Here is a 14334-nt window from a genome sequence, read left to right as displayed (position 1 = left end):
GCTCACCTCAATTTAACTTAACATTCATCATCCATCGGTCTATTTCCCTTTTTCTTTTAACAACCAACGAACCAACCAACCTACCCATCTAACTCTCTCCACCGCCACCACAAAGCAACACACAATCCCCACAATCCACAGAAATGGCACCAAACCTCTCCTTATTCTCGGTACTCTTCCTCCATTCCCCATCTCACCGTGTGCGCCCCACTAACCACCAACCTCCTCCTCCTCCCCTTCCAGGTGAACGCAATCCTGATCCTCTCCCCAGACGGCACTCGAGTCCTAGCGAAATACTACCACCCACCCCACAGCCCCGCCACCGCCGCCAACAATGCAGCAGCGAGCAATCCCTACCCAACACTGAAGGAGCAAAAACCCTTCGAGAAGGGCCTGGTGGAGAAGACGGCGAAATCCAACTCGGACATAATCCTCTACGATAGCCGCATCGTCGTGTTCAAGGCGGAGTCGGACGTGATGCTGTACGTCATCGGCGGGGTGGAGGAGAATGAGATGTTGCTGTGGCATACATTGCTGGCGTTGAGGGATAGTTTGAATATTTTGCTCAAGTGAGTTGTGGGATTCCCCGCTTCGAGTTTGAATGAATGAGTGAATGAATGAATGAATGGACGAATGGCTAATGAGGCCGGGTAGGAATGCTACGGATAAGCGCACGCTACTCGAGAATTATGATATCGTCTCGTTGGCTATCGACGAGATTGTCGATGATGGGATTATCCTCGAGACGGATCCTGCGACCATTGCTGGTCGCGTGTCCAAACCCCCCATGCAGGAGGTTGGGGGGGTTAAAGGGTTGGATCTGAGTGAGCAGGGATTACTGAATGCTTGGGAGTTTGGGAAGAAGCAGTTGGCGGAGAGGTTGAGGCAGGGCCTTTGAGGCGGAGGTCATTGCTATGGGAGGAGGATAGTGGGGGGTGTTTGTGGGTTCAGTTCCTCTTAAATACAAAATAAAAATGATGATACTATAGCAATGGTGGTTTAGATTCTGCTTTTATTGATTGTCATTATTATTATTATTCGTTGTTGACCGAGTGACACTGACTACGTTACCGTATATGTTGCGACGGTGACGATGGGTGTAATGATATTGATAATCAAAACAAGATATCATATCCATCATCAGCGCATTGCAGACGAATCCACTCCCACAGTAAAAAAATAAAAATAAAAATAAAAAATAAAAAAAGCACTTTGCGCGAAAAATAAAACCCATTCAGCATGCAGTGCACTATGAACAAAAAAAAACCAAAAACAGCATAACCCCCTCCAACCAAATCCAGAGCCAGATCACAATACCGGCAAACTTGACCACAGGCACTCATACAGAACAGCACAATCCTGACTATAAATAACAACCCAACAAACCCAATCAAACCAAGAACGAAAAACAAAAAAAACAAAGCCAACCCAGTCCCCCCCTCCCCCGCAATCCAGCTCCCCAATACCGACCCGATCCGACCGACCACTGTCCATTTTCCTCAGGCCACAAACCCCAGGTGTGAATACAATACTATACTCGAGCAGAGAATATTCCCACGACAATGCTTGGACAAGCAGAAGAAGGGATAGGCTTGTGATAGGACAAGGGCGGGCGGGGAGTTTGATATAGCGGAAACACGACAATGAAAGAAATAGTTGAGTATGATAAGTAGATCTCTTCCAACAAAAAAAAAAAAGGCGACATTAACTTATACAAACGAGACTTGAACTTGAGCTTAAAAAAAAAAGAAAAGAAAGACTCCAGATTCAACCACCCCCCCCCTTCTCTTCCCCCACCAGCTCGTGATAAATAAGAGGGAAAATCTCCTACCAAAACTATTATCTGATACACAATCCAATAGTAGTAAACACTGTCTATGGGAAAAAATGAAAGGAAAAAGAGACATGTCTCCCTCTAGGTTTGTATCAGAAAAATATGCTACTAGTGCAACTCACCTCGTTGCTTTTTCTTCTTCCCCTTCTGCCGGGTGCCTTAGTGCCTCAAAATACACAAGAATAGAATAGAATTTCAAATAGTAAAAGGAAGGAACCGAAAATTGGGACAAAAAAGAGAAATACTACAGACTTTGGCACAGGAAAGGGAAGAGAAAAAGTTAGAGAGTAAAACACCACGTAGCTGTCTTATTACACAAACGGCACGCCCCGTTTGACCGTTGTATACAAAAATCCTCCGCATCTACACCTTAATTACCACGGCCATCATAGCCAGCTCCTGTATGCCAGTTCATCGATCCACCAGTGTTGGATCGTTGTACGGGTTGGCTGTAATCATATCCTCCTGGCGATCGCGCCGGTGATGAAGGTGATGGTACACCGCTACGGCTTGGTGATCGAGGGGTGCCCGAGGTTGTCAGTAGAGGCAACTGGTTCGAGTGTTGAGCCATTTGACTGTTATATGGTCCCCTTGAACCATCGTGACCCGCGGTAGGGAACATGGGCACCGCTGGGTTTAATGGTGAAGGCGGTGTGTCCATGTGGCGATGGCTTGGCGCATGGGAACCAGCTGTCGATGGCGGCAGAGGAATCTGAGAAGCCTCTTTGTTCATCGAGTTGGTGGTGTACGAATCATCATCATCCTCCAAATCCCTAGTCTTGTATCCACCTTTATCACCGCGAGCAGTGACACCAAGGGCATCCAATTCAGTTGACGCCGCCATCTGGGTGTTGGACTTGATGAATGATGCTCTATCGTCACGCATGGGCTGGTAACGAACGTCCGGGTTTTTCGAGATCAAGGCATAGATCGATGAGATAAGTACCAATATCAACAAAACAAGGGCGAAGGCAGCATTAAGAATGAAGAAGATAACACCCATAACACCAACCACAATTCCCTGTGTAAATGTCAGTCCTATCCGTGAACAGGAGTAAAAAAAGGGAACAAGATACTCACTGGACCCCCAAAAACGTCGGTGAAGACAAGGAGGAAGACGGTATTCAGGAAGTTGATCGCACAGATAGAAATGTTGAAGATGTTTGTTCGCTTGTCCATCCACGGCTTCATAATGCTCACAGCGATCAAGTAGGCAACCTCAATCAAAAGTAAAGCGATAGCCTGGACAAGTCCTTTATTCTGGGCAAATGCGATAAACATCGCCTTGACAAGCGTGTATAATAAAACGGGAACGACATAGTAATAGGCGGTCGCACGAAACTGGACATAGAGGAAGCCCCATCTGTTTAAAGCTGCTGGGTCGGAGTAAAGGATGTACGCTGGATTCTTGTGAAGGGTAACCGAGCGCTGAGCGATGCGAATAACCTTGAAAGATGCCCAAGCGAGAATACCAGTCATCGAGAAAAAGAAGAAGATGGCCAAAGTAACAGCACCGCCAGAGTCCCTAACAGTAAGCTCCCAAAGGCAAAGAATAGCCATTTGAGGGTAACCAATCAAGACCTATACCAAAGTTAGAAAGCATACCAAATGGCGTATACACCGACACATACCAAGCGATACATGATCCCCTTAAGAACCGTCATCCATCCGTTCCTGAAATCCTGGAATTTGGTTCCTTTGATCCACTGCATTTTAGATGCAAACTCGCATATTGCCTTGAAAGCGCAAACACCGAGAGCAACAAAAAACAAGAAAGCGACCAAAAACGCCAAACCTGTCATGAAAAAGTTGGTAGCCTCAATTTTAGCTTTGAACGAAACCCGTTTAATTCCCCAAACTCTAATAGTCTCGGTATTCTCGTTTAGTCCGTTATCGTTGTTAGATCTCGGTTCCAGGCTACCGGAGACCAGATCCCGGGGAGTAAGCGGCGAAGCATAAGTCTCGAAACCATAAGCTGCTGCCCTGCTAATCAAAGAACTGGTCTGCTCGGGCAAACTTCTCTTCATAATCTGGACGGAAACTTCTGAGAGAGATCCAAAGATATTTGAAGGCTTGCCCCCAGTAGCTTGAATATACCAATGGAAGATCTCCTGCATGAACCCGACCTTTATTATGCCCATACTCCAGTCGAAATTTTGGGTCCAAGCAGCCACAATTGGAGGAAGCGTTACACCAGTCATCCCAATCATTGCCTGAGCCTGAAAATACCCGAAAAGGGACAATGCGTTCGCAGCGACGTGAGCAGCAGTGTTGGAGTGACCGAGGCCAGAGGTGACGGCGGAAGCGATAAGGCCCATACCAGCGATAATAGCCGTGGCCCAGCCCACACCCTTAGTGTCGACAGTTTTACCATTGCTAAGAGGAGCTTCAACACAAGCGATCATCTGCTTTGTATCAGTTCTGTTGACCATGATTTTCGCCTTTCCATCTATGTCCGGGACTTGGTATGCGATAGCTAATAGAATGGAATAACACGTTAACACCTCTTCCGGAATACCAGCACCATCGGGTAATAGAACCTCATACCAGGAATTTGGCGGGCAACATCAGCTTCAATGGGCGTATGAGACTCGAGCTGAATCAGCCCCTGTTGCATCGGACACATTCCTTGGAAACCCTCTCCCATTTCGCAAGGATTCAAGTCTCTTGTCAAAGCATTGTATCCGTAAGCAATAACAACCAATGTCGCTGTCACATTACCATCGATAGCCGAAACACCGTTAATGCTAATATTGTGGGGGTTGGTATCGGGAGTGAAAGAAACGTTGAAAAGCGAGGCCGTAAATTTAGAATCATCCATACAAGGGTTGAGAGATGTCGATTGGATCAGACGGGCGGCGGAGGCATTATGAAGAAGAGCTGAGAGAAGCAATAGCAGCGATAGAATGGAGCTAGACGATCGGGATAATAACGAACGACTCATGACAGGCGAGTTAACGAATGTGTTGAACGTGAAAAATCTTGGTTAGGAGGGGAGAATCCCCCGGAAGTTAAATAGAATGCAGCCCTGGTGGGATACAGTTTTTCAGAATTAGAACAATGAATTTCGCAGCCGTGCAAGTGTATGCGAAGCGATCCCGGGAGCAAACGGGTATGAAATACGGATGGCTGAGGTAGTGAAGCGAAGCAGTAAAGTGGCGTCGGGTGTACAGTAGGTAGCGAGTAAGAAAAAATGAAGGGCAAAGGTAAAAAAAAAAAAAAAAAAAAAAAAAACCAAGAAACGCACGAGACAAAAAAGGGAGGGCTGAAGGACAGAGGTGAATCCAGTGAGTTGAAGGAAAGCGATCGTAGGAATAAAGGTGAGCGGGAAGAAGGCAGAGCAACCCTTTCGTGAAAACCGATATACACAATACACAGCCGAGCAGGCAAGCTGTCTCGAGGCTGTCTAAAGTTGGTAACGAGGGAAAGAAGTGTAAAAAGGGAGTGTAAAAAGGGAGAGAGAGAAGGGGGGGAGGGGGGAGAGAAGGGAGAGGGAACGAACAAGAAAGGGTGCAAGGGGAGGAGGGGAAAGGGATCGAACAAGAGAAGGGGGGGGGGTTAACAGACGATTGTTATTTGCTTGCTTGTTGCGTATAAATGAACCCAATGCCCTTTCAGACATATAGGTACCCGTGTAGACTAAGGCTGCTGCTCCGTTAACTCTCCTCAGTCACTAAGGAAGAAGGTACGGTGCTCGAGTATGATACTTTTGTAGGGTAAGGTATGGTATGTGAGAGTGAGAGTGTTTAGCGTGGAGGAAGGGGAAAGGGAGGAGGAGAATTGGGCGAAAATGAGATGCACAAGTCTCCAAGCAACCAACAATAAAGATGATAATAATAAGGGAAAAGGTTTGAAGAGGAAAGAAGAAAATACGGTAGACACGCCCTGCTGAGAATGGAAAGTGAACATGAATAGGGAACGTGGAATTGAGTGAGAGTGAAAGTGGAAAGGGGTGTGGATTGATTACCTTTCACACACACACACCAAACGCCCTCAGATGGTAGTTGGGACAAATGCGTCGCAAGCTGGAACTCCCCAGCCTATTCCCAAAGGAGAAGCGGGAAAAAAGCAAGAAAGGCGGCAAGGGTCGCGCGAGCCAGAGGGCTGTGCACAGAGCAATTATTGATGGTTACAGAGCGAAATCCCCTGCTGTGAAGTGATGATGACGGATAAACAAAGATGAAGCCTTATTATCGTTGTCGATGTTCTGGAATACTAATGTATTCGTGAATCTTGTTCGTTCCCTCAATAGAAGTACTTTCGTTTCACCTATACCGGTAAACGCCATCAACTTTGTGTAAGTACCGCACACAATATAGAGTACTATACAAAAAAGTACAAACGAAGACAACGGAAAAAAAAAACAATGGTTGCTGGCAGGAGTAAAATGGACCACAAGTTCTATGCTTGTACCCTCCCCCCCCGTTTTCACACAGGGAGCAAAAAGATTAGATGATAAATTTACCGGTAATGGGAGAGAGTCTTCTCCATATAATTTTGACATAATAAAATGGACAGAAACACTGTACGAGTACGGAAATGGGGGAAGAGCGCGAACCGTAACAGTCGATGTGTGTATCCCGTTTATGAAAGGGGTCTGCCGATGATGATTTTTCGGGTCCGACGGGGACGGTGTGTGAGATTGACAAAAAAAAAAAAAAAAAAAAAAGGTCACCGTGGATGTGATGACGGGCTCGTAGACTAAAAGCAAAGCAGCAAAGCCTACTCTACGGTACTCGCAAAGAGGCGAGAACAGCGGCGATCACGTTTTGATACTGTGGTACCGGTGTCAGGACTGGGGAAGTTTATGGGTTTAGTTAGAGAAACGAGAAAGAAAGGGACCAGATAAATAACAGATTCTCATACCTCACTGAGTACAAGTACTCGTACTCGAGCAACAGAAGATGTCTTGGGCCCGCATGATCATCTCGACGTCAGAAGGAACCTTCTTTGTGTCTAAAAAAGAAAAAAGAAAAATCAGCGGAGCAGAAGGGGTGCATTTAAATTTCCTTTTTTTTTACGTAGCGCTACTTTTCTCGTCCTCGCAGCAATCCAGTACCGTGCCAGTACCGGTACTCGAGTGCTGAGTAGAGAGACCAGAGAAATGAAGACCACATCCATCGTGCTCATAGAGCCTGGCCCAGAGTACTCGTTTCTGGTCGGCCTATCATAATGGCACACACCCCTCTCAGCTAGATTCAAAGAAAGAGCTACTCGAGCACTGTATAATACTCGTGCTCGAGTAATGGTGACAAAGCGGCAGCACTCGCACCACATCGAACCAGCCTCCAAATGTTTAACTTATCGATTGGATCGACTGGTCTCCAGCCTCAGTTGGCCGTCGCTGGCCCAAATGAAAGGTGACCGCCACACTATTAGAATTGAGCACCATGAGCTAAAAATGAAACTGATCTGCCGCAACTCCCCTCCCAATTCTCAGGCACACTCACACAACTCTCACACCAACTGTAACACGACTGGCCAGGAATATTCTCTGCACCCGCCCAGGAATCGATGTCAATGCTTTCCATCCTCCCAAATTCCGTAAAGCATTTTATCCTAGTTAATCCAAGCGTTCTGTAATATTTACTTGTAGGACAGTGGAAGCTCCCCAAAAGGGTGATACGGTTGATGCCCGACCGGATTTAACCCCATCCACCAATCTGTCCTCGGCTCTAGGGCTGGGGTTTCCTTTCGCTTGCCAAGACCTCACGCAAATCTTTCTAAAGAATAAAAGAAAAAGAAAAGGTTGGTCAATCTGTCGTGAAAGAAATTACTCCTCCTTCTCTTCATCCTCTAAACCCTCTCATCCTCATCCTCCCTCTACTCAATCATATTTTGCTCAATGGGCGGATCAGTTAACTCAGTAAAGAAGAGGAAACGGGTGGAGAGAGGGCAGGGCGAGAAGTCGTCAAAAACAGGCCCCGCAGTTGGCACTTCAAACTCCTCCGGAGTGAAAAGGGTCAAGAATTCATCAAAACCCCAATCGAAATTACCAGAGAGAACACCAAGAGCACGGCCTCATTCCAAGCAACAGACAAATGGCCAGGACGAGTTGGACTCTGGTACTGATGAAGATGGCGATGTTCAAGGTTCTGGGGGTGAAGATGATACCCCTATTCGAGACAACAAAGTCTTTACAGATTTGAACCTACCGACCGAAATACTCAGTTCGATATCTTCTATGGGCTTGAAAGAGCTCACTAGCATCCAACGTAAAACCATGCCTCTACTGTTGGCTGGAAGAGATGTGAGTTGGAAGTTTCCCCTCTAACTTTTTCGCCAACCCCCACTTCACCGGCGCCGCTCACGCATTTGGTAGGTCATAGCGTTATCCAAACCTGGCAGTGGGAAAACACTCGCTGTAGTTGCATCAATTATCTCCTTGGCTATATCCCGCAATGTGAAGCCACGTAAGGGCACTATCGCTATCATCCTGACCCCGACCCGTGAATCTGCGCTTCGGCTACACGGGATCGCATCAGAACTTCTCTCCAATGCGCCTCAGACTCTTGGTATTGTAACCGACGGGTCAAACATTCGTCCCGAGGTCGAGAGGCTGGCGAACGGGGTAAATATCTTGATAGCCACTCCTCGCCGACTCTTGGAGCACCTCAGCACTACTTCTGCTTTCGTGATCCGAAATCTCAAGAATCTTGTCGTTGATGATGCGGAACGGATTGCGAAAACGGCAGGGGTACACGATATCTTGGCCAATATTAACAAGGTTCTTCCCAGGAAGAGGAGCACAGCATTGTTCTCCGCTGAGACTATCGATGAAACTGTTGTTGAGACCTTACATTTCAGGTCCCCACACCGGATACGGGCCGATGATCAATCCGAGCAACAGTCGGAACCTGTTGAGGGTCAGGTACAGGGGTATGTTCTGTTGGAGCCAGAGAAGCGCTTCCTGCTTCTTCACTCTTTCCTGAAGAAGTTTTCACGAAAGAAGATTATTGTTGTCTTCTCATCAACAGCTGCTGCCCGAAACCATGCGGATCTTTTGTCGACCCTTGAGTTGAAAACCTGCCAAGTTCATGCGAAACAGTCAACACAGCAACGAGCAAGTAGCTATTCGAGGTTCAAAGAAGCCCGGGAAGGTGTTCTTATTTGTACAGATGCTATGTTTTGCGGTTCTGAGGTAACTTTATTTCCTTTGATGTTTGGACCTCGCTTCCTTGCTAACATCCTTTAATAGATCCCTGCCGTAGACTGGATAGTCCAGTACGACCCTCCGGAGGATCCACAAGAGTATATCGGTCGTTTAGGCCGTTCTGTTGGGGCCCGAAGTGTGTTGTTTCTACTACCTAACGAACAAGCGTTTGTCGAATATCTAAAAGAAGCGAAGGTAGAAACTGAAGAGTTTGAGTATTCGTCGAAACAGTTGGTGAATATCCAGAGTCAGCTTGAGAAGCTAGTATCGAAGGACTACCAACTACATTGTTTGGCGAAAGATGCCTTCAGGTTTGTCTACTGCTTGATTTCCATTTACCCATCTGCCTATCTCCATATTTCCTACGTTTTTCTTTCCGTGGAGGCCTACATGATGAGAAAAAATTGGTCCGTGTTGATGAAGCGGATTAAGACCCCGCCATACGATTACTTCCAAAATAAGCAAATGCTCTGATCTACCCCCTTATCTCCTCTTATCTCTTGCTTTTTGCCAACTATATACATGCCTAGCTCTCTTCCGCTGACATACACTCCCAGATCATACCTTAAAAACTATGCCCTACACGCCCTCCCTTCCATATTCGACTACTCAAAACTAGACGTTGCCAAAGTCGCAAAAAGTTTCGGCTTCGACACACCGCCTAGAGTAGACACGCATCCTGATGAAGCCAAGGACATGAGCAAAGGGAGGATGACCTACGCGCCACCGAAGTCCGGCGCGCTCCCTGGTAAGGTCGCCAAACGAAAAGCTACAGCTGTATAATGTAATAATCGTGTAAATATTTATCTTTTTTACCTTACCTGCGTAAATAATACCAATACGAGTCTTCAAAAAGGAACCCGTGAAGAGATCGTCGAGTGATGATATGCGCGAAAAAATTAATGTCTGTCCAGCCACCTAGCTTGGATTTTTTTTTTTGTTTCTAGAATTTTGGTATCATAAGTTACTGCGCACAACCGCCAGCCCCACTATTATTCCGATCGACAGCCCCGTGAAGATAAAAAATCTACACATTCCAGCCCCGCAGCCTATCCAACTCCAATCCCATGCCAGTGAAGCACTGGTATGATACCAACTTGGCGTCAAAAAGGAAGTGAGAGAAAAACGCGAGCACAACGCACAAGGCAAGTTCAGGAGCAGTGATGACAGGGCGATAAATAGGTATCATACGTAATCAAGCAAATGCTTGAATGAACCTGGGTAGACGGACACGGAAACGGAGGGATTCATCTCTTGGGGCATTATTCCAAACGGTGAAGAATGGGGTATCATACAATGTATGTAGCTATTAGTGTCACGGTATATCACTCGCTGAGTGTCAGTGGGTGATGTAATTCTCGATTGAAGTTGTACTTCTTACTAGATTGATGCTCTACCGGGGGGGGGGGCATAGGGCCCTATTTATGCTACAGGAGAGCACACTACAATCACTCATGACATGCACTTTGCGCAAGAGAAAAGAAAAAATAAACGACAACAATACTACATAATGTAGTAGTAAAGAGAAAGGAAATGCAAGTGAGGAAACTAAACTAGTACAATGGTAGAGTTGCTGAGTAATCTCTGCTCTAGTCAACCGTGTAATGAGCTCAACCACTTAATGAACCCATATCAAAATATTATGTCATAGTCAATGACAAAACCAATGCATATTTGGAAGTCATATTACAACAGGTGACAGTGAGTGTCGTCAATTGAGATTATGAGGTAATGAGACAACTTGTGTCTTGGCGATGAGATGGAAATAGCACAGTAGCAAGAACCAAGTACCGTATGATAGTCTAAAGCACTAGATGTTTTTATCATATGGCCAACTTAGCGACGTGCGCCAGTGGAGAGTACTACTGTACTCTACTGACAACGGCAAGTACTGTTGACTAGAAACCCTTCCCTTTCCTCCTGAACGAGTCTATCTATGTGTGTACAGTCGTGTCCGTAAAGTCTTCATACCCCGGCAGCGCAACCACACAACCACAACACCTCTCCATGGAAAATTGAAAAAAAATTCAAACAACTCAATTAAGAAAAGTATATGAATAGAACTAATAAGCCTTAAGAAAATATTATTACCACTTTGTATGACCACCATCTGCATCTAGTACAGCCTGTATTCTCTCAGGCATCCTATCTATCCATCCATCCAACTTCTCTTGGGAAATTAAATCTCATTCCTCCTTTGCTGCCTGAAATAATTCAGCAGCACTGTGAGGCCTCCTATCCAACCTGGAGAATCGATTTCTGAGGACTCTTTTGAGCAGAGCCCAAGTGTTCTCAATAGGATTGAGATCTGGTGAGTTGAGTGGTCAAGGCAATTTTTGATAACCACAGTTTGACTGCAATTTTCTGTTTTCCTCACCACCTGTAATGATTCCTCCTTGGATAGTTAGTTCTTGGCGGCGGGAAACGATACTTTCCTTCTCCTTCCATTTCTTTCCTTAGTCTTACGATAGCACTAGGCCTCTGCCTATGTTACCGATAGTACAAGACCTTTGTCTTCTATCGGGAATGCCTATCATAAGCTTTCTTTAACTCTTCTTCGTGACGAACTTTCCTTGGCGTAACAATAACATTGCAATAAAGATAAAGATTGTAAGGTGTTTTATATTCGTTAAAGTAATAAGTAGGAAAAGTACTTAGAACAAAGCATGAAGAACCTATCCTACTCAGCCGCATCGGCCTCCTTATATAGTGTTCTTCCTGCCCATAGTCATGTGACCCAAAGTGGTCATATGTGCGAAACTAAATCATAACAAACTAGTCATGTGACCAAGATGGTCACATGCTCAAAACCCATGACCTTATAGTGAGGTCATGTGCAAAAACTCATAAACCAATCATAACACAATAAACAAATCATATGACTCGACTGAGTCATATGCGTGAAAGCTATGACCTCATAATGAGAGCATGTGCGAAACATAAATCATATGCGCAAGGCCTACCCACAAGGCACACTCGCAAGGCATACTCGTCAGGTGCTCGTCCCATGACTCATATTTGAGCCATGTGTGAAAGCATTACAAATCCCACACATAACAAATCATATGACTCGAATGAGTCATATGTGTGAAACAATAACATACCTGTAACTCATAACCATGTGTTACGTGAAAACCTTTTCCTCGCCAAGCCACATTTGTGACACTACCATGCCAGGAGGCATTGTCTGCTGCTAGGTAGATGTTGTCAGAAGGTCTATCCAGACCTTCTATAAAAGGGATGAGGTATGGCTGGTGGATTTCAGTTGTATATTAGTGGAAATTGAGGCCAAGTCTGTCTCTTTTGCTGGTCTTTTCTTCCTCCCCCCTCTTCCTCACAAGAATTAACTCAGTCCTGTCACCCTTCATAATTGCAGCATAGACCCTAATACTAGTCCTTCCAGACTTAAAGCTAGGCTTCAAGTTTTTTTCTTCCAGCTCTTCACTAGGTCTAACTCTGACCTTCCTGCTAGTAGGATTTGGATCATAGATAATGGTGGCTTCATCCACAAAAACAACCCAATTCCATGCATCCCTCCAATTCCTCTCTTCTCCTTCTGTCCTTTCCTCCAAAAAGGTTTTTTTCTAGGTATCAGAAGCTTAAAACCAGCTTCTGATATGATCTTATCCACAGATGTCTTTCCCAGACCAATATTCGCTTTTTTGGTAATGTTGTGTAATGCTAAATGAGGCTCGGCATTGATAATAGACTCCATTATCTTTCTTTTTTGAGGAGTCATTGTTGTTGGTTTTTCAGATCTGGGGGTATCATGGGTATTTCTATCTCTTGATTCAGCTCTTTTGACTACTGATTAAACAGTTGCCTTAGAGATATCCATAACCTTAGAAATTTTATTATACCCCATATCAGTATGTTTATACAGGACATAAATTTCCTTATTTTGGTCTTCTCTAGCTCTTCAGATATGTGGGGGGGTCATGTGTTAGGCAGAGGCAACTTGATAGACTTCAAAGTTGTCAAGGCCAATCGAGATTTGTTTCTGTAGATGGAGATTGTCTAGGAAGGCTCAGACTTTGCTCATTTCATTTATGACTACTAGGAGTGAAGTAGAATAGGTAAAGTAAGGTAGAATCGTAAAAACAATATTATATTGTTAAGGTCGCTTCTCCATTGCTTGATGATGTCTAAAGTTTGGGAGGCACTTCGATATTTATATTCCGCGTCTGAGTGTTCGCGGACTACATTTATTTATCATACAACTATGTACTTCATCAATCATTTATTCACGACGTTGAGTTTTCTTCCAAGGTGCGAATACCTGTGGACCCTGAAAACTATTACACCCTCTTTGGTAATTACAATATGTCTTCTTAGAAAGCATGCTGTCCCCAATAGTAATATCCCGATTAGCAGAGTCTTTAGACTTATGGCCTAGTTCTTAAGTCGAACTGAGTTGGCTCCAATTGTCTTCGCCATTGATAAAATGATCAGTTTTATCCATGACTATATCTGCAAAAGTGGTCGTCATTACAACCATTGTAGGTTGTCTGACTTCGATCCTTTGTAACTCCATACCTCCATACCCAACGAAGAGATTTTCTTTAGATAACTTCCTATTAACTTGCAGGAAGCTATTCCACCAGATTGGTAATAAATCCCTCAGTCGGCAACCCTTGGTTGCTCTCCGGGTAGTAGGTTTCAGTAACCATTGTAGTATTGAGAATCACCCTATGGCTACGATATATTCCGAAACCCAGTTGCAACACTCTGTGAAGTTTGTTAGCTTCTTTGGTAGTGTCTTTTGGAATTCTAGACTCTTTTGGTGGATGTAAATGTATTGGTCTCTAGTAGAGATTCTTTACCATTTGATACCATCTCTTTGTGCGAAATCGTCCTGTTACTTGTGGTCCATACCAAACGTGTCATGTCTTTGAAGCCAAGTAACTCTCTGTGTAGTTGACAGAATTACTCTGTTCTACTTCCCAAGCCTAGCCGAAAGTCTCCTCTCATATATCCTGCGAACAGTATCTGGTCGGATGGACGGCGACGATGTATATGGTGTTATTCTAACACCTTCAATTCTGTGGTAATATAGTCACAGGACGCAACAGAGATTAATATATATGATGACACGCGGGCTCCGTAAGGGAGCCGGAGGGGGGTGTTGGAGACCAGAGATTCCGATTCCGAGTAGGATTATCCTACTTAGGGTGGTTCCTAGGTATCAGGTTCTGGTATTCCTAACCTCATAGTAGAGGCGGTTATTGTGGAGATGGAGGACACACCATTGCCGCACTGGGGGATGAAGACTTTACAGACACGACTGTACTCATACTGTACTGTACTGTACCGGCATGATACTTGTATGTGAAAAATGCCAGTCCAA

The 14334-nt window shown here is 45.0% G+C and overlaps 3 protein-coding genes; 2 read left to right on the top strand and 1 right to left on the bottom strand.

Annotated features, from left to right (window-relative positions):
• Positions 1 to 32: 32 nt before the first annotated feature.
• GSTUM_00011852001 (uncharacterized protein) lies at positions 33 to 1007 on the top strand. XM_002842186.2 has 3 exons: positions 33 to 170; positions 244 to 569; positions 655 to 1007. The coding sequence occupies exons 1-3, from the start codon at positions 144 to 146 to the stop codon at positions 896 to 898; spliced, it is 597 nt and encodes a 198-aa protein (XP_002842232.1). The 5' UTR covers positions 33 to 143; the 3' UTR covers positions 899 to 1007.
• A 1000-nt stretch (positions 1008 to 2007) lies between these two features.
• GSTUM_00011851001 (uncharacterized protein) lies at positions 2008 to 4481 on the bottom strand (the record flags this gene model as incomplete). XM_002842185.2 has 5 exons in its annotated part: positions 2008 to 2855; positions 2915 to 3415; positions 3466 to 3692; positions 3804 to 4310; positions 4382 to 4481. The coding sequence occupies 5 exons, from the start codon at positions 4479 to 4481 to the stop codon at positions 2205 to 2207; spliced, it is 1986 nt and encodes a 661-aa protein (XP_002842231.1). The 3' UTR covers positions 2008 to 2204.
• Positions 4482 to 7679: 3198 nt separating this feature from the next.
• GSTUM_00011850001 (uncharacterized protein) lies at positions 7680 to 9770 on the top strand (the record flags this gene model as incomplete). The annotated part of the gene is made up of 4 exons (XM_002842184.1): positions 7680 to 8084; positions 8157 to 8975; positions 9033 to 9298; positions 9545 to 9770. The coding sequence occupies 4 exons, from the start codon at positions 7680 to 7682 to the stop codon at positions 9768 to 9770; spliced, it is 1716 nt and encodes a 571-aa protein (XP_002842230.1).
• Between the last annotated feature and the right edge of the window lie 4564 nt (positions 9771 to 14334).

The sequence above is a fragment of the Tuber melanosporum genome, assembly GCF_000151645.1.
Source record: "Tuber melanosporum whole genome shotgun sequence assembly, scaffold_91, strain Mel28".
In the NCBI taxonomy this organism is placed as follows: Eukaryota; Fungi; Ascomycota; class Pezizomycetes; order Pezizales; family Tuberaceae; genus Tuber; species Tuber melanosporum.
Note: the sequence above shows the minus strand (reverse complement) of the source record. Positions and strands in the feature narration are given on the sequence as shown.